Here is a 20,155-nt window from a genome sequence, read left to right as displayed (position 1 = left end):
CTTCCCAATCGCCCCTGGGTGCTGCATCACACACAAAAGCAAAGAAACACGACATCCCTGAGACAGAGCTGCCCGACGGCAGTGGGGACTATGGTCCACCAGATGTCCCAAGGGGACCCCCAGAGCTGGCCCCCCAGCTTGAGGCCACACTTGCCTTTCCACCATTCTGAAGGTCCTGGCAGAAGAAAGCCAGGCCATGGAAGGGGGTGGTGTGGCCGGCCCTCGGGACTCAGGGCAGGACGCACTCGGGTCTGTGCTGGGCTCCACATCCAGTCACCACCCTTGGAGTGTACAAAGTTCTCGGTTTCTGACAAAAAGCAATGGAGCCAAAGTCACTTAGGATGGTTTTCAAGGAAAATACCTCACTGAAGATTCACTCAGTGCCAGCCTCGGCCCCTACTGAGATTCAGACTCCTGGTCATCCAAGGTTGTGCCCGCAGCCCACCAGGGCAAGGGGAGCCTCCCGGACACAGGGAGGCGTTCTTCCCCCACTTTGAGTGAAGGGCTGCACCCCCGTGGATGAACCCGGCTCACCCCTCCACTTCTGATGCTGAGGCCCATGTGACTCCCACGACCAGATATCCAGCCTCTCCCGGGGCCTCCGTGTCATTGCACAGGCCTTGTCCATGGGGCCCAGCAGGCAGGGTGAGTCCTGTGCAGAGCCTCCCAGCTCAGTTGGCTCCCCTGCCCACATCAGGGCCGTGCAGGAGCACTGTGTGTCCACTGAATGAGTGGATGAAGGCCCCTAACAATGACAGTGATGACAACGAGGAGGAAGAGGTGAAGGGGGCTGAGATCCAAGTGTCAGTCCCTGATTCAGGCCTCTGTGCGTATTAACTCATTTAACCTCATGACAAGTTTGTGTGTCTGTGTGTGGGGGGCAGGGGGCTGGTCCTGCCACTGTTCTCACCTTGGAGCTGGCAAGTTCACTCTCAGTGTCCAGGGGTGGCTGCAGCCACTGGCCACAGACTGGACAGCTTTAACACAAACTCATTCGCCCCCAGTTCTGGAGTCAGAAACCTGTGATCAAGGTGCGGGCAGGGCTCAGCTCCCTCCAGAGGCTCCAGGGGAGGGTCCCTCTGGCCTGGTCCAGCTCTTGGGGGACCCTAGACCTCCCTGGGCTTGTGGCCACATCACCCCGACCTCTGCGTCCATCTGCACAAACCTTCTCCCCTGGGTGGCTCTGTGCTTCAGATCACTCCCTCTTCTCTTCCAAGCACACCTGCCATTGGATTTAGGGTCCACATGCGTCCCGGGTGACCTGGTGCAGAGGTCAGTAACTTATTTCCATCTGCCGAGACCTTTCATCGGCATAAGGTCACCTTTGCAGGCTGCAGAAGGATGGATGGCTTTCGGGGCCACCACTCAGCCCACCATGCTGGTCATGAGGCCACCGGGCAGAGCCTCACTGGGCTTGGTGCTAGGCAGCTTCGAAGAAGCAGGGCTCCACGACTTCAGTCCTAAGGCTGCCTCAAGAAGACAGTTAGGATCAGGACACTCGGGCACAGGGAACAGATGAGCAGGGCTCCAAGGTGTGCTGGTGGGCGTGGGGCTCACCTGCAGGGAGCCTGGAGCCTGACATGAAGGCCCAGGGCGGGGGAAACAGCGCATGGGTTTGGGAATGGACACATCCCAGCCCGGACGAGGGGAGGCAGGCATGGGCGCTCAGGCCAGGGGAGCCCAGATCTTCCTGCTGCCCTCAAGGGGCAGGTCAGATGGGCCCAGGAGGGAGCCGTGGTTTAAACGACCGGGGTCGCAGTCCCGGTCTGCTGCTGTGTTGTCTCTGGCCAGTGACTCAGCCTCTCTGAGACCCTCTATTGCTCCTCCGCAAATCTTTGCACACGTGACTTGCTTCACAGTTTGGGGGAGATCTTGGTGCTCTCAGTACCCCCGCCCAACCCCGTGACCTGGGCTATGCCACCTTTCCACGACCTTGAGGCCGCTAAGACCACCCCTGCACAGACTCTCTTTGCAAAGAAGCTGGAAGCCGCTTCCCCTACCATAGGAAGCCCTCAGGCACCGAAACCCAAGAGGCAGCAACGCCTCCAGCCTGGGGGCTCCTGGGCGTGGGGCTGACCACATGGGGCAGTGGGAATGACCATGGATGGCCCCATATGACCAAGCCCTTCTTTCCTGTTGCAGATCCTGTTTATTTCTACTGGCTCTGTTCAGCCACACGCAAAGACCCAAAGTATAATCCTCCAAGTCCGTGGAGATTTCTCTCGATGCTGGTCAAGAAGCAGTGCCTGGGCCACATCCCTGGGAAAACACGCTCCGCTGTTTACGTGAGTGACAGGGTCCTTCCAAGAAAAACATCTGGCAGGATTGCGAAAGGGTCGTGGGACTCGGTGGATGTATGGGATGTCCTCGTTCTTACACATATAGGATGTTTTAAACCCTGCTGCCTGGCCTGACAGCAGTCTGCTCCTGGCAGGAAGAACCCATAAGATGCTGGTCCCCTCCCCCAGCAGGACGCCCCGGAGCGGTGGCTTCTATCCGGACTGGCCCCTCGGGTGGGAAGTCTGGAGGTCACAGAACCGCAGGGGCCTCGAGCCTTGGCGTGGGCGTGGAAAGGGCCAAGGGGCTCGGGGAGACGACAGGGTCAGGGCCCTTGCAATGGACCACCGCCAAACGCTGGACAAACACAAGAAATAACAAATGTCATACCTTTAAGTTTCTAAAGAGCCAAGGAGGCCCAGAAGAGTGACCTGGGGAGGGGAGGGGGAGGCTCGCCCAGCACAGACTGGACAGGTTTAAACCTCCACTCCCGGCTCAACTCACAGGAACAGCGACCTCACCACAGTTGTTCCCGGCACTTTCCTTTTAGAAGGAAGAAGGGAATCACAGAACAAGCAACAACGTCTCCGTGGAGGATTCCTGGTGGTCGAGGATGCCAAGGGCCCCTCTTCGTCCCCACGGCTGCCTGAGCCGGCGTGTTGTACGTCACAATCATCCGTCTCCGCTGAAGGGCAGCCTCCTAGGATGTTGGAAGGTTGGCCTCAATGAGGCCAAGCCTGGGGTGCTTAGCTCCCCTCAGAGGGCTCCCAGGCAGCACACCTCCCCAGCCCACCCTGACCCCACAGTTGCTGCCCACCCCACAGGGCCCCGTCACTGCCATCAGGGAAGTAGGAGTGCCAAGTCTCAGGCCTGAGGGTGGTGGGCAGGCCTCCACGGCATCCTGTGTGTGCACCTCAACTGGCTCACGGTCCAGCAGGAGCTGTGGGGAGCGTGTGTACACGGCAGGGACACACAGGACGGCTTCTGAGCACCGCCGGGCCAGGAAGCCGCGGAGCCCCGCTGGGAAGCCTGGGTTGGACTTCTGACCACCACAGGGGACTGGTCAACTTCCCCCCTGAGCCCTCAGCTTCCTCAGCTCTAAGGATAATACCACCACTCGGAGGGCCTCTGATGCCAGGGCCGCTCTGTGGGAGAGGTCGTGTTCTCCCTGAATGTGTTCAAGGCACGTGATGCCTGGTCAGTCCCTAATGACCGGGTGCATTCTTGGCAGCCCTGGATCCTGCCTGCTCTTCCTGTTGGCACCGGGGTCCCGCGTGGGTGTGAGCTGGAAGGCTGGTTCCAGGCTGAGTCTGTCTGCTTAGGTGACAGACATGCCCCCCCGGGAGGGAGAGCGTCTGGCACGAGGTGGGCCTCATCCCCTCCTTCTGATCAGTGGAGGAGAGACACACAGAGACGAGGAGGCCATGTGAGGAGGAAGCGGAGGCTGGAGAGATGTGGCCACAAACCCAGGAACACCTGGAGCCCCAGAAACTGGAAGAGCTGGGAGTGACGCTCCTCCAGAGCCCAGGGCGGGGGGCCCGGTCCTGCTGACCCTTGACTTTAGACTTCTGGCCCCCAGAACTGGGAGACAATTGATTAGTGTTGTTTTAAGCCTCCTGCCACCCCAGTTTGTGGTCGTCGGTATCAGAAGCCCCACCTGGGACACTCAATGATCTGTGCCCCTAAGATCCACCAATCGACCGCTACCTCAGCCAGGCCAGTCTTCCCCTGGTCATCACGGGATGTCTTCTCAACAATAAACCTCCTGACTCGCGGGAAAGGCTCACGCTGCACACACGGGCCCCATCAGTGTGGGGCTCAAAGCCCATGTTGCCTCAGAGCTGCTCAGCCTCACACACCTGCTGGCCCAGGGGGAGCAAAGGGGGTCACACACCTCTGAGCCCCTGTGACCTCCACACCCTGCCCAGTCATAACCGGGCCAGCAGACATTTCAGGAGGGCAGACGTGCTTATCTGCCCCCATTCCTCTTGCTTCACTGTCCTTTTCCATCCCCCCACCCCTGCTCCTGGGCTCTCCTGGGGCCTCCCTTGGAGCTCAGTGGGTAAAGAATCTGCCTGCAATGCAGGAGACCTGGCTTCGATCCCTGCGTTGGTACAATCCCCTGGTGAAGGGAAAGGCTACCCACTCCAGTATTCTGGCCTGGAGAATTCCATCGACTCTATAGCCCATGGGTTGCCAAGAGTTAGACACGACTGAGCAACTTTCATTTCCTTCATTCCTGCTCCTGGTCCAGCCTGTCCAGCTGGCCCTCATGTTTGGGCCCGGGGGACACTGGTGACATCTGGGGACATTTTCAGTTGCATTTATGAATGCTGCAAGATATTAAATGCCAACAACACCAAGGCTGAGAAATCCCACTTTAAGACTCTTCATCTTTTGGGGGTCATTGTTTGAGTATCCAATGGAGTCCATGGATTTCTTTCTCCCTGGGGAAGCATGCATAAGCTCCAATTTGGTTTCACAGTGGGCAAGGTAGTGTGGCTGGGCTCTCTCCGAGGTATCTTGTTCCCCAAACCTTCCACTTCTTGTAATCAGAGCACATCCGGGAATGAGTCATCCCTGACATCTCTCCACTAATCAGGCTGGTGTGGACCCGCACACACCCCGCATGCTGCCTGTCACCTGCGGCCCCTGAATAGACTCTGGTCTCGAGCAGGGGCAGGCAACAGGCTTCCTGGGGCCTGACTCATCTCAGGGGAAAGCTCGGGGTTGCAGGGGCCATGGAAAAGTCGGTAACGATCTGAAGACACCACAGGCAGATGGCTCATGCTCAGCTCCAGCTTTTGGAAATTGTGATCCATTTAGTTGATGCCAATAACAGTTTCACCTATAAAGGGCCCAATCAGAGACTTCCCTGGTGGTCCAGCGGTTAACACTCTGCCTTCCAATGCAGGGAGTGTGGGTTCAATCCCTGGTTGGGGAACTAAGATCACCGCATGCCTGGAGGTGTGGCCCCAGAATTTTTTTTTAAAAAGGTCCAATCAACTGCTGAAAAACTTTTAAGGCTATTGAACCAAATTATCACTGAAATTTGGGGTCACTGTGACCTTGTGATTTGTATTAATAAGAAGAAATACATGTTTGGTCTTTGCCCCCGGTCCTGGCACAAAGCTCCTAAAACTCTGGGAATTACCTAAGTGGGGAGAGCAGTCAAGGTGACTCTTGTTAGGTGAATGAGGTGACTTTTCAGAGAGTGCCTCCTTTCCAAAGAGGGGCGCTGCCTTCCAGGGTATCTAAGCACATGGTTAGAAGATTGGAATTTCCGGTCCCTCCCCCGCCCCACCCCTCCCCTGACCATGTTTGGGAAAGCCCGAAGCGCTTCTGGTTGAAGCAATCACAACAGCCAGTGACTGAATCAATTGTGCTGGTGTGATGACTCCTCCATAAAAACCCCCAAACAGGGTCTGGACAGCTTCTGGCTTGAGGAACACATGCAGATTTGGGGAAAGTGAGGCTCGGAGAGAGTGAAGTTCCGTGCCTCCCCCCGACACACCCTGTCCTATGTATCCCCCTCCATCTGCTGTTCCTGAGTTTATTACCTTTTACAATAAGGCTGTGATCTACTAGGCAACATGTTTCTCTGAGTTCCGTGACCACTCGACAAATTAATAGAACCCAAAGTCATTAGAACCTCTGAACCGGTAGCCAGTGGGTCAGAGTGCAGGTGACAATCTGGGCTTGCAAAAGATGGCTGGAGTGGGAGGAGAGTCTTGTAGGGCTGGGCCTTTAACCTGTGGGGTTTGGAACTACCCCCTGATAGGCAGTGTCCACGCTGACTTAAGTTGCAGGAAACCCAGCTGCTGTCACAGAAGTGCTGGGTGGTGCTGGGGAAACAAAACATGCATGTTGGAACTGGAAGAAGCCTCCTCACTTCTTAGTACAACTGGATCTTTCCTGGTGGCCATAACCAATGTCTTTATGCTTGATGTTTATTTCAAATTCAGAAGTTTTAAAGAAGATACGTGTGGAGAAGGATTTAACTGGACTTGGAAAGTCTCTTCTTTCTCCTTGGTGAGCATGGCCATTCCATTATCATATGAGCAATAATGATATATGCCTGAATGTTCACATCACCAGTGAGAATTTCACGAGTGCCAGACTCTAAGTTAAGTACTTTAGAATAACCCAGTGATGTAATGACTTGTTTCCCAGATGGCTCAGCAGAAAAGAACCTGCCAGCCAATGTAGATTTTGAAATGCAGGAGACCTGGGTTCAATCCCTGGGTGGGGAAGATCCCCTGGAGGAGGAAATGGCAATCCATTTCAGTATTCTTGCCTGAAAAATTCCACGGATAGAGGATCTTGAGTGCTACAGGCCACAGGGCTGCAAAGAGCTGGACACGAATGAGCAACTGAACATGCACACAGTCGTGCAAATACTGTTGGTATCTGTTTGACAAATGATGAAACTTCATTGCTGTTGTTGTTCAGTCATCCGATTTTGTCTGATTCTTTGCGACCCCATGGCCTATACACTCCGAGGAATTGTCTAGGCCAGAATACTGGAGTGGGTAGTGTTTCCCTTCTCCAGGGGATTTTTCTGACTCCCCACATATTGGAAGAGTCAACTTGAGAATTCTTGTTTTTTATTTCATTTCAAATAGCCTTTGGGTATCTGAAAGGACAGTGTAGGTACTTTCAAGATGTCTTCTGCAAACAAAGCCCTTTTGGCAAATGTGATCAGGATATCCAGGTCGGCGTTGCTGCGGTAAGTGTCGCACATCAGCCAGAAGGCAGTTCCTAAGCTCTTCCTCTGGCAGAAACAAATTCACAAAATAAGCCAAGAAAGGGAGCTGGGAAAACAAATCACACCAACAACCAGAAAATCATTCCTCCTGAGACAAAGCTAGAGAAACACCCAACATCCATGTGGCCCCAAAACCCTCTTGGCAATGAATGTTCAGGAAGGAAGAGACGAAACATATCACGTTCTAAGGAGAGGCAATGCCCATGGCCTGTGTCGTTTAGAGGTGGCCTGACTGCTCAGACACAGACACACACCAACGTAAACCCTTTGCAGACAGCAGTGACGGTCATCACCATAGTAAGTGCTTACTCTGGTGACAACCTGCCCTGGGCACCACATAAGGGAGCAGACCTGATTCTCTTCCTCTGCCCCCACACCATTCACTCATGAAGGCATCTCAGGTGCTATCGTGCCCTGCCTGCCTGTCTGGCTCATCCATGAGCTGTGACCACCTCCAGGGAAGGACTCTGCCTTCTCTTCTCTCTGCACCATGAACCTGCACACAGGGAGCCTTCAGAATCTCAGGAGACTCACCCCACCCCCACTATAGCCAGAACCCTCCCCAGGCATTAAAACAGCTGTGGAGTCACTTTGGCCCAAGCCCTGGTTACAGAGACCTGGAACCTACTACAGCCTCTACAGCGTGAATAATCAGGTCCTTTCTACAAAGATTCCCGGCTGTGAGATCCGAGCTTTGGATTCATTGTCAGCTCTGTCCCTCCCGTGGCAGCCAGGTGGGCCATGATGCAGACAAAGGAGCTCATGAGCTGAGCTTCAAGGGAGGCATTGAAAGGACAGCGATGGATGCAACCTGTTGCAAACTGAGGGAGGGTCCCTACAGGTCTCAGAAAAGGCCTCTGGTGTGCAGGTGTGGAGGAGGGCTCCCACGGTGCAAAGGAAAGAGAGGTACTCAGGGGCAAAGGCTCGTGGCCTTTCCTGTAGCAGCTCCAGTAGGTAGCTTGTGAACAGTGGACAGCCAATGTGGTCACATGAGTGTGACTCTTATTCCCTCACAAAGCAAGAGAAAGGGGGCAGGGTGTGGGAGTGCCCGGAGGGTGCTGGTGGGGCGGATGAAGGGAGGTGTCCTTCCTCTCTTCAGTGCCAATTGCTTTTGTGAGTCTCAGAGCTGCCAGAAGGCAGTTAGCAAGTCAGGTCCCCACAGCATCCAGTGTGGGCTGGGTGCCTTACCCCCTGTCACATGGACGAGCCACACCATATGGTTTCCCTGAGTTCTAACAGCAGGATCTGGGGATTTTGTCTAGGTACACACTTCCTTGCTGTAGCTGTGTTACCTGTTACCCCCTGCTTTGAGCCCCAGTTTTGTCCTCTAGAAAAGACATCGATTGCTACCTTAGCAGGTTGCTACCTTAATTAGGGTAATCCTACAATTAATAGCTGGCCTTAAGAGACATCAATGAATAGCTGGCCTTAAGAGATACTGGGCTTCCCTGATAGCTCAGCTGGTAAAGAATCCTCTTGCCATGCAGGAGTCCCAGGTCTGAATCCTGGGTTGGGAATCCTGATCCTGATCTATTGCAGAAGGGACAGGCTACCCACTCCAGTATTCATTGGCTTCTCTTGTGGCTCAGCTAGTAAAGAATCTGCCTGCTTTGCAAGAGACCTGGGTTCAATCTGTGGACTAGGAAGATCCCCTGGAGAAGGGAAAGGCTACCCACTCCAGTATTCTGGCCTGGAGAATTCCATGAACTGTATAGCCTATGGGGTCACAAGAATCATACACAAATGAGGGACTTTCACTTCATTTTCAAGAGCTATGACCTGAATCCTGATTAAACTGGAGTCTCCAAGTGTCATCTGGCATTTCTTCCCTAAAGCCAGCCAAAACCCACACAGCTGCATTTCCAGGGGCTCCACTTAGCCAGCTGGACAGAACACCCAGTGTGGTTCAAACAAGCTGACAGACAAGCAGGAGAGGACTCTCAGACAGTCGGCTTCCCTCTGGTTTCAGGTGGAGCTCCGGGACCACAGCAGGAACCAGCGCTCTCAACCCCTGGGCTCAGCAGCACCCTCATTCTCAGGCCAGCAGCTCTGCCCTGATGGGCTCAGGAAGGTCACCAACTGCCCCAGGCTGACCTCACGCCCCTCGCACTGCTGGAGCCTGACCTCACCCAGCCCCACCCCTTCTGGCAGAAGGCGAGCCCCTCTTCCCTTGATTCCAGCGTGAGGCCCGGCCCTGGGCCCCGATTGGTCACCGCACCAGTCCTGAGCCAATCACGGTGGCCAGGGGGGATAGAACACACCGATTGGCCAGGTCCAGATCCTGTGACCATACTCTCCAGGACACCTGTGAGCTGTTCCCCCTGTGTCAGCGGTGGAGACAGTGCCATGCCCCAAGAGCAGGGCTGAGAGTCCAGTCACTGTGTCCCTGTGCTCAGTGTCCTGGGACGGGCCTGCACATCCTCTCTACACACCACTTTGTCCTCTGCAGGCAAAATATTCATGACACACCTCTTCCCTTCCCAAGCGCTGTTTCACCCACCCACATTCAAGGGAGCAGGGCCTCCTGTTTGAAGATAGGTTAGGAGATCTTCTCTTGACCTCTGGGTTTGGTTCTCGTATCATGTTAGAATAATTTATTCAGTCTAAAAACCCCCTCAAGCACCACCACATGCTGCTTTGCGTATTCAGGATTCTTAGCTGTTCTGAGTTGAGGGCACGGCTCACGGGTCTCCCAAAGGGAATGAATTTTGTCCAAGGAAGCACCTGAGAGGCTGAATCACTGAATCACTTTGCTGTACACCTTAAACAAACAAATTATTGTAAATCAACAATACCTCAACTTAAAGAAAAGATATTCCTTCATCCAAAATTGTTCAAAATTTTGGAAAGTTTTTCTTTCAATTGTTGTTTCTTCAGTTCAGTTCAGTGGCTCAGTCGTGTCCAACTCTTTGTGACCCCATGCATTGTAGCACGCCAGGCCTCCCTGTCCATCAAATCTCCTGGAGTTCACTCAGAAGTGTGAACTCACATCCATCGAGTTGGTAATGCCACCCAGCCATCTCATTCTCTGTCATCCCTTTCTCTTCCTGCCCCCAATCTCTCCCAGCATCAGAGTCTTTTCTAATGAGTCACCTCTTCTCATGAGGTGGCCAAAATACTGGAGCTTCAGCTTTAGCATCATTCCCTCCAAAGAACACCCAGGGCTGATCTCCTTTAGAATGGACTGGTTGGATCTCCTTGCAGCCCAAGGGACTCTCAAGAGTCTTCTCCAACACCACAGTTCAAAAGCATCGATTCTTCAGCACTCAGCTTTCTTCACAGTCCAACTCTCTCACCCATACATGACTACTGGGAAAACCATAGCTTCAACCAGATGGACCTTTGTTGGTAAAGTAATCTCTCCTCTTTTTAATATGCTGTCTAGGTTGGTCATAGCTTTTCTTCCAAGGAGCAGGCATCTGCTAATTTCACGGCATCAGTCACCATCTGCAGTGATTTTGGAGCCCCCCAAAATAAAGTCTCTCAGTATTTCCATTGTTTCCCCACATGTTTGCCATGAAGTGATGGGACCAGATGCCACGATCTTAGTTTTCGGAATGTTGAGTTTTAAGCCAACTTGTTCACTCTCCTCTTTCACTTTCATCAAGAGGTTCTTTCGTTCTTCTTCGCTTTCTGCCATAAGGGTGGTGCCATCTGCATATCTGAGGTTATTGATGTTTCTCCGGCAATTTTGATTGCAGCTGTCGGTTTTAAATCACTGCAATTAGCTTTATGGAAACTCAGATACTCTACTGCTCCTTTAACCTGTAGAAATCTCTTCAAGTTGGCTGCGGAGTCTCCAGAGGAGCTTTCTGATGCTCTGGAATGACAAGATGTGCCAGGTTCATCATGTATGTCATTCCGTCATGGTTTTGTGTGGCCTTGCCTCTCGAGGTGGGTTCTTTGTGACTCAGGGCCTTTGCCCACCTGTGCCAAAGCTCTGGCTCTGAAGGCAAAAGTAGACATCTGTGTGCAGACCTTGGCCCAGGGGTCCCAGCACAGACATGCTCCTGTCTGTTCCCAGTTCCACTGTGCGTCCCAGTTGGCTGACTGGTGTCTTCACCACATCTGCACCAACTACAACAACGTGTGTCGCAAGTTCCCCCGAGACATGAAGGCCATGTCCCCAGGTGAGCATCCCCAGCGGCATTTGTCACCTCCCTCTCCTTGGGTCCAAGCCTCTGACCTGACCCCAGGGCGCCCAGAGGCTGCCAAAGACCCCTGTGGGTGGGGCGTAGCCTGCAAACATGCACCCAGCCCAGCGGAGGGGGTCCTGGAAAAAGAGCTGATGTGGAGGGCAGCCTCCCTGCCCTTGCCCGCCGGAGACCTTGGGCAATTCATTCTGCCCCTCTGAGCTTCTGCTTTTCACAGGTTGAGTCAGACTAGAGGTGGTATTTTTTCAGATGTTTGTGGACCAAACTCCACAATAAAAAATACATTTTTGTTTGTTTGTTAACTTTTACAGTGTTGGTTGTTTTCTTATCAAACAACAATACAAATCAGCCATAATTATACATATATCCGCTCCCACTTGAGCCTCCCTCCCATTCCCACATTCCACCCCTCTAGGTTATCAAGAATTACATTTTATCTTGTGACCTAGTCCACATAGTGAAAAATTTATCATCTGTTTTTAATACTGTTCATGACTCATGACATTAAGTTCATAACCTAGGAACGGGCACAAGTCACAGCTTGGACAACACAGATCTGGGTATCCTCTGGGGTCCCTGCCGCTTGGTCTCTGCTTAATTGATGTCTCAGGTCCGGGGGCCTGACAGGAGTCCAGGGATCCGGGACCCATGGGATCCAGGGAGAGGTGTGGCTGGCCTCCCCCGCGTGGCCTTCACGGGGCACCGTCTGCGTTGCTGTGACCCTCCTCCCGCCAGCGCTCCACCAGTTCTCCCACTCCTGCTCTCTCCTCGTCACCCTTCTAGCATTTTCTTTCCAAAGCACAGCTCCAACTGCCTCACTGCCCTGGTCCCAAACTTCCGTGGAGCCCACACACCTTCTAGAACAAGTCCAAAGCCCTCAGCCTAGCCTTCCCTGCCATCTGACCTCCTGCACAGCCCCACCCCCCGCACCTCCCCTCTCAGAACCTCAGCTCTGCCAGCTGCATCTGCTGTCCCCCCAGCCAGGCCGAGCATCTTCTTGCCCACAGCTCTTCTCGCCATTTCTCCCTCCTCCCTTGTCGCAGCCTGCTTTATTCTCCGAGCCTTGATAGGATCTTCCCTCTGACTTGAAGAAAAACGCAAGTGGAAATGCCTTTCCCTAGTGTGGACCGTCGGCTCCACTCCCTGGGCAGCTGACTCTCTTTGGGGGCTAAGTGAAGTCAGGGCTTCCTCTTCTGGTCCCCAGGGGTTGGCATGTGGGCCTAGGAGGACCAGAGGCGTGTTCCAGGGCAGTGGGGCAGGGGTGGGAGTCCCTCTGCCCCTCCTCCTGCACCTTCCTCACCCAGCCCTACTGTCGTTCTGCCCCAGAAAACCAGCAGTATTTCGAGAAACACCGGTGGCCACCCGTCTGGTACCTGAAGGAGGAAGACCACTACCAGCGGGCCCGGAAGGAGCGCGAGAAGGAGGACTATCTGCACCTGAAGCGGCAGCCCAAGCGGCGCTGGCTGTTCTGGAATAGTCCGTCCTCGGCGTCCTCTTCGGCCGCCTCCTCGGCGTCCCCATCCTCCTCCTCGGCTGTGGTCTGAGATGCTGCCACCCTCTTCTGACCCTGCTGCTGTTGTCCCCACTTGTCTTTGCCCCTCTGCTCCTCCGCATCGCCCCCTCCACCTCCCGGGGACAGAGGACTCGCATAACCAGGACCCTTTGGGTGGAGCTGCTCTCACCAGCCAGCATAGCTCGGCACAGAGAGGAGGGAGCCTGGCCTCGTGGACCAGAGCAGTGGCCCTGTGCAGAGGTCCTGATTCCACGGCCGGCCGGGAGACAACTCCTGGAAGGCGGGCATCGGGGAGAGAGCTGAGGACCATGGCATCTTGTCTGTGGGTCGGAGAACCCTCGCATCAGAGGGGAAACTCTCCTGCTGGGAAGCTGTGTGTCCTGATCTGCGCAGGCAGCCCCCTCCCAGGGAGCAGCAGTGGGCAGGCAGGGTCCTACCTCTGTTGGCCCCACGTCTCCATCTATGGACTTGAAGGGTTACAGAGGCTTTGTGGGCCTTTCCACGTGGAGCCTTCTCAAATCGTCAGTGGAAAAGTCAGGGTAGAAATTAAGCCTTCAGAGCCCAACTCCAGGCTTCCACCCCTGTGGTGCAGCTGCCAGAAGCCGCAAGTGGAAGGCTTGCCCTCTGCCGGCATTGCTTCCGGGGCTGTGAGCAACCAGGCCTGAGAAGGTGGCAGAGGTTTTTCAGAGCTGCAGCCCTGGAAGCAGTGCTTCTTGGTGCAATGAGAAACTCCTCTTTCCCCCCATCCTTTACCGCTCAGGTTTGGAGACGGAAACCCAAGGAAACACTGGAACAGGGGGAGAGAGAGTAGAGGGTGATGGGACCAGAGTACAGCAATCCCATGCTCCTTTGGGCTCCTCCCCCCGCTGCTGGCAGCACAGCATCTTATGGGGAGAGGGTAAATTTTGCAAAAAAATGCAGACAGTAATGAACAAAATCACCACCGACAAAAACATTGTGGCCTCTATCTCCTCAAAGGAAGAAAAGCAGAAAAAGACCCTGGATGGCTCTCATTCTTATAAAGCCAAGCAGGGGGCCCCATGTGGATGAGGCAACGGTCAAGGTGGTAGAATTGACTCCGATGCTTTCCAGGAAAGCAGTGTCACCGGCTGTGACCGAGGACGTCCTGGCCCCACTGACTAACTCTGGAGGGCACGGTGCATACCTTCAGCATGCTGGGGATGAGGTTGCAGAGGTGGGGAGGGTGGGCTCGGGAATTACCATGGTGTTGGACCCGTCACGAGAATCAGACTGTTCTCAACTTCAGCAGGTAACTCCATAGGATATGACCGTGTTGAAGGGGTGGGATGCGGTAGGGGTCAAAGGTCAGGGAAAAGGGCACTGACATGGAAAATAGGAGTCCTTGTCAAGAAGGATCGTAATGAAGCACGTGACCTTACTCAGTGCTGGTTGGTGATAACAGGGAAGAATGCGGGAATGGAACAGGAGCAAAACTAAGGTCAGTCCAGAGAAGAGGAGGGAGGAGCCTGGAGGATGGTGGCGGATTAAGACAGTATCTTGCAGCCCCATGGGGGAAAGCTGGGCCACAACTGACCCTCTCCCCCTTTCCTAATTCTGATTTGTATCTCACTCCACACACCCTTCTTAGATTCAGAACACAGGGTCCCTCTGAAGAAGCTGGAGCCAGAGAGACTGAGCTCCTGTCCTCAGCACTCAGGACTCATCTCATCTAAGAAAGATGCTTTAGGGAGAGGGACTGGGTTTTGGTCCCAGGGCCTGGTGTAGGGGGCTCCACCCCCAATAATCTGGCATAGAGCAAACCCCGCACAAATGGAACATCTGCATCCATTTTGTGGTGCCAAGACCTAGAGATTTGAGGTCAAGGCCTTGTCAAGAGAAGGAGCAGGAGGTGGCAGGTCAAGTGCATCTTGAGTGGCTGTCACCCATGGTGTCCGAGCCCTAGACTTCAAGGCCATGGATGCCTCCCCTCCAAGTCCTCCAGATGGCAGGCTTGGAAACCAGGCATGTGCTGCCCTCTACTGGCTGGTCAGCTCACTTCTGCTGAGCTCAGGGTGAGGTTGAGGTGAAGGGGAGCCTCCGAGGTGGGGTGTGCTGCTCTGCACCAGCACCTTCACTCTGGGAAGGGTGTGGGAGGGGCCATGGGGGCCTCCCAAGAATTCTAGGGGGATGGGAGAGCCAGGACCTGAAATCCAACGGCAGGGGAATTAGGTCTCCATGAGGTATCAGGCCTGAGTCATCTGGCCCACTGATGAGGATGCAGTTAGGCCAGCAGGGACAGAAAGGGAAAGTGGCTCAGAAGTGGCAGGAGGCTCACATCTGAGAAACCACAGAAGGATCCCAGCAAGCAGGGTCTCACCACCCCTTCCCAATAGCTCTGTCAGAGCCAGTCCATACCTCCAGGGAGCCCAGCAAGCCCAGGTGGGCCTTAGATACCACCTGGGAGGCTGTGGGGGACCTGGGCCAGCCCAGTCAGGGAGGAGAGGGATGGAGGAGGGGCTGAATTCCAGTCCCCCAGGAACCTGGTGCCCAGAAATCTTGAGTCAGAGCAGGAGACACATTCATGCAGGGCAAGCTTGACCCTGAGGCATAAAAGCGAGAAGGAAGGAGTGGGTCACACAGCAAGAACACACACTCCTGCACCCATGTCACTCAAAACTACTCTAGAGGAGAATGGGAGGATGGGAGGGAAAAACACACACATGCCTCTTTTTATATAAAATTGCATATTTAATTTGGTCATGAATTCATAAACAAGAGTGTTTTGTACCTAATGGCCTTCCTTGTACTGTTTGATGTTTCCAACAAACTCTTCTAAAGTGAGAACTTCCAATGGAGAGAAGAGTGAAAAGATAAACAACCACTAGTGAAAAACTTAATTAAGTGCCTATCATGGGTCAGGTGCTCTTTGGATTGGACATAAAACAAGGCAACTTCATGCTCTCATCAAGCTTACCTTAAATAAACATGATGAACACTGACAAGGCTAATACTTTAGGTGGGCACTAAGGAAGTCCTCTGAGGGAGGGATAAGTGACCTGACACTTGACTGACAAGAATTCATTTCTATCTTCCTCTGAAGATGAAGGCAGACTGTCCTCCACAAAAGGAACAGCAACAGCAAGAAACACGTGACTTCCAGGGAACAGAGGGGCAGTAGGGCAGGACCTCTGAAAGGGAAGAGGAAAGGGCTATCCCAACAAGGCCACTGAGGTAGGACCCCTACCACACTCCCCTGGAGCACCATACCCTGAAGGTCTCTAAATACTCAGCCAATTCTAGTTTGGGTCCAGCCCTGGGCAGACAAAGTTTTGAGATGGAAAAGATACACTGAGGAGTACTGCTTTCATAACATCATCCTACCATGACTGGAATACTGCAGAGGCAGGCGTGGTGGAAGGAGGGCTGAAGGGCCTACAAAGTATTTCTTGAAGTAAGAAGAAGTGATCTGCCATCCCTGGACTGAGGGTGCTGTGGTACATCTTCCACACGAAGAGTGGTCAAGCAAGGAAACCTCCCACTAAGAACTGGGAAGGGCAAATGGAGGAGGAGCCAGAGAAGGGGAGGAGACACCAGGAGAGGCCCCCTTGCCTGTCGTCATTCTGAAAACAAGGTCACAATACAGACTGGGGAAGACGGCAGAGCAGAAAGACCCTGAGCCTGGGTCCTCTCTCGGGCAGCCCAAATCACAGCTATCTGCAGAACAAGCACTGATAAAAAAGACAGGACCCCAGCAGCATAGGTCTTCCACAACTACAGACAGAAAGCAGGAACCACGCTGAGATGGCTGGAGTGGGCAGACTCACAGTCTCATCAAGTACCATACTCCTGGGTGGACCACCCACAAAGTAGAGGATTATATTGCAGGGCTTTTCCACAGGAGAGTTCTGACCCCCGAGTTGGGCTTTCCAGCCCAGGGATCCTGCATCAGCAAGATGAACCCCCAGAGCATTTGGCTTTGAAGGCAAGCAGGGCCCTAATGTTGCATGTCCCACAGGACTGGAGCAAACAGAGGCTTCAGTCTTAAAGAGCACACACATACACTGGGAGCCAGGGCAAAAGTGGTCACTTGATGGAAACCTGGCTTAGAGGGGCCTGCTGGTCTGAAAGAGCGTCCCAGAGAGGCAGCGGGTGGGTGCGGCTCAGGCTGTGGGTATAGACACTGGTAACAGCTACACTTTTCACACTGTCCATGGGATTCTCACGGCAAGAATACTGGAGTGGGTTGCCATTTCCTTTTCCAGTGAAAAATGTTTTGTCAGAATTCTTCATGATGACCCACCCATCTTGGGTGGCACTGCACAGCATAGCTCATAGCTTCATTGAATTATGCAGAGCCCCTTTGCCACGACAAGACTGTGATCCATAACCGAGGGATTGACAGAGGGGCCTGGCAGGCTACGTCTATTGGGGTCACAAAGAGCTGGACACAACTTAGGACTGAAAAATAACAGCCATACTTGGGAGACTTTTCTACTGGTGGACAGGGGTGCTGACAGGCACTACTGTGGGATCTGCCCTCTAGTTCATTAGCCCAGTAGATAATGAGTTGGGTGGGGTTCATCAGCCCCACCCAACAGCTTGTAGGCACCAGGGCTGGGATGGTGTTGTTATTGTTGTTCAGTCGCAAAGTCATGTCTGACGCTTGGCAGCATGCAAATGGACTGCAGCGTGCCAGGCTTCCCTGTCCTTCACTATCTCCCCGAAATTGTTCAAACGCATGTCCATTGAGTCAGCGATGCCATCCAACCATTTCACTCTTTGTTGGCCCCTTCTCCTTCTGCACTCAATCTTTCCTAGCATCAGGGCCTTTTCCAATAAGTCAGCTCTTTGCATCAGGTGGCCAAAGTATTGGAGCTTCAGCTTCAGCATCAGTCCTCCAATGAATATTCAGGATTCGATTTACTTTAGGGTTGACTGGTTTGATCTTCTTGCTGTCCAAGGGACTCTCAGCCTTCTCCAGCACCACAGTTCAAAAGCATCAATTCTCAGCCTTTTTGGTCCAACACTCACATCTGTTCATGACTACTGGAAAAATAGCCTTTGACTATACAGACCTTTGTCAGAAAGTAATGTCTCTGCTTTTTAACACACTGTCTAGGTTTGTCACAGCTTTTCTTCCAAAAAGCAAGTGTCTTTTAATTTCATGATTGCAATCACTGGCCACAGTGCTGGAGATGCTTCAGCCCAAACAACTAACAGCCCACACCCATCATCAGACAGCTGAGTAAAGATGTCCTGAGCCCACCGAGCCACCTGTAGGCATGCCTCTAGACATGGCACTGCCCACCAGTGGGACCAAGACCCAGCTTCCCCCCCAGTGGGCAGGTAAGGGCCCTGCCCTCCAGGAAACCTTCGCTGGCCTCTGGACAGCCTCACCCACCAAGGGGCAGAATGCAAGAAAAACCACAGTCCTGCAGACTGTGGACGCAACCTGTACACAGCAGGTGACACCCTGTCCTAGGACCAACTGGGCCCATCCCTGCCTATTAGCAGGCCAATACAAGCTTCAGGACATGCCAGATTCGATCCCCAACTGTGTCAGGAACTACCCCCCTACCCCTCATCCTGCACCAGTGATCTGACACCAACTCGGATACCTGGGCCCTGTGGCCAGACTCCAGGGCATGGCTCTGCCTGCCAGTCATCTGGCACTAACCCCAGGACCTGGCTTCACCCACCAGTGGGTGGGCAATCAGCCCTGGAGTTTTCTGGACCCTGGCCATGCCCACCAGTGAGCCAGCCACTAGCTCCAGGTCCCCATGGGGTTCTGCAGCCAGCTTCCTTGTGACCAGGTACCACTAATGAACAGCTGGCAGCCTCCACACAAGGTAGGCCCTAGCAACCAGGCCTTATGACACCGACCTACATAGTCCACCCCCAACAAAGAGGGAACACCCCCTAGAGCAGGGGTCCCCAACCTCCAGGATCTAATGCCTGATGATCTGAGGTGGAGCTGATGTAATTATAGTCCAAAATAAAATAGCATAGAATTGCCAATAAGATATTGAATAGAAGTAGTAAAACAAGGCATCCTGGTCTTATTCTTGATTTTTACAGGAAAAGCTTTTTGTCTCACTACTGGATAAACTCTTTGAAAAGGCCCTTTGATTTGTGTGTGTGTGTGTGTGTGATGATTACGTTGTCCTTCTAAAACCCAGGAACAATATGAAGCAAAACGAAGAGTACCAAGACTCAGAGAAACGTGGCTCAGTATTTTAAGAAGTATGGAGATACATTTTGGTTCCTCAGAGGATTTACAGAACAAAGAATTTGGACCACAGCTTAGTTTGCCACTTCAAGCAGAGCTGTATTGGAGAAGCCTAGAAGTTTTAAAAGCAGATAAGTTTTCTGGGCATCTTGGAATATCTTGCCAAAACTCGAGATCAGCTTCGAGAAGTCTCATAATAAGTAGGGATGACTTGACAATATTACAAAAACTTATTTCCTAGCTTCTCTTTTATTCTGGTGGGAAAACCAATAGCCAGGTCAAGATTCTAAAGTAATGGAAAAGTGATGTTTAGTCCACTGGAAACTTCTTTCAGGGGCAATATAAGCATATGTATCATACAAAGCAACCAATTGTCTATTCCTTTCTTGGGAAAGGTAATAATATGAACAGACTTGTTCACAAAGGAAAAATCGATCAGCGTTTTAAAAAGACAGCTGATAGTAATTCCTTGTGGCAGAGTGGAGATGCACAGGAGGGAAAAGCCCAAGAACTTTTGCTTTGGTTAAAGGGATGAGTTGAAAATAATTCTTTGTGCAAGGATATATATCAGTGAAAAAAAATTACAATACCCATCATACCTGCTTTTTTGGACCAACATAGAAGTGGTAGAAGCATAGAAAAAATAATCTTTTTATAATACCTGGGGTTTTCCATTGGAGACCCACAGGCCTTTTGACAGGTTATGTGAAAGTCTAATCTTCTCCCCTCCAGTTATGTGGGCACAATAGCACTTAATGTTTTTTAGACCCAAGATCTAGACTTTAATAGAACAGATTTATAGATACAGCCTCTGACTTCTTGGCCCTGTATGTGCAAATATTTATATTTCTTCTTCAAGCATGCTGTGAGTCCCATATGGATGTGGTGAAAAAGGAAGGAATGAGAGATGTGGAAGCTATCAAATATCTTCCTTGGTTTTGGACAACATCACTGAAGGGAAACTAAGGGGAGTTATGGATGGAATTGAGCTTTGCCTGGTGGCTCAGAACGGTAAAGAATTGGCCGCAGGGCAGGACCTGGGTTTGATCCCTGGGTCGGGAAGATCCCCTGGAGGAGGAAATGGCAACCATTCCAGTATTCATGACTGGGAAATCCCATGGACAGAGGAGCCTGGTGGGCTATAGTCCATGGGGTCACAAAGAGTTCGACATGAATTAGTGACTAAAACAACAAGCTCTTCATACCCAGACACCTGACAAGCCCACATTGTACATGAAAAGGAAGGCAACAAG

General features: G+C 52.7%; 1 protein-coding gene across 1 annotated transcript; it reads left to right on the top strand.

Moving 5' to 3' along the window:
* The first annotated feature begins 735 nt into the window (after positions 1–735).
* LOC108634724 lies at positions 736–12,983 on the top strand. The gene is made up of 5 exons (XM_018044917.1): positions 736–826; positions 2,143–2,285; positions 9,015–9,144; positions 10,984–11,175; positions 12,526–12,983. Exons 1-5 carry the CDS (start codon positions 736–738, stop codon positions 12,741–12,743), a joined length of 774 nt encoding a protein of 257 aa, XP_017900406.1. The 3' UTR covers positions 12,744–12,983.
* The last annotated feature ends 7,172 nt before the right edge of the window (positions 12,984–20,155 follow it).

Source organism: Capra hircus, unplaced genomic scaffold, assembly GCF_001704415.2.
Source record: "Capra hircus breed San Clemente unplaced genomic scaffold, ASM170441v1, whole genome shotgun sequence".
In the NCBI taxonomy this organism is placed as follows: Eukaryota; Metazoa; Chordata; class Mammalia; order Artiodactyla; family Bovidae; genus Capra; species Capra hircus.
Note: the sequence above shows the minus strand (reverse complement) of the source record. Positions and strands in the feature narration are given on the sequence as shown.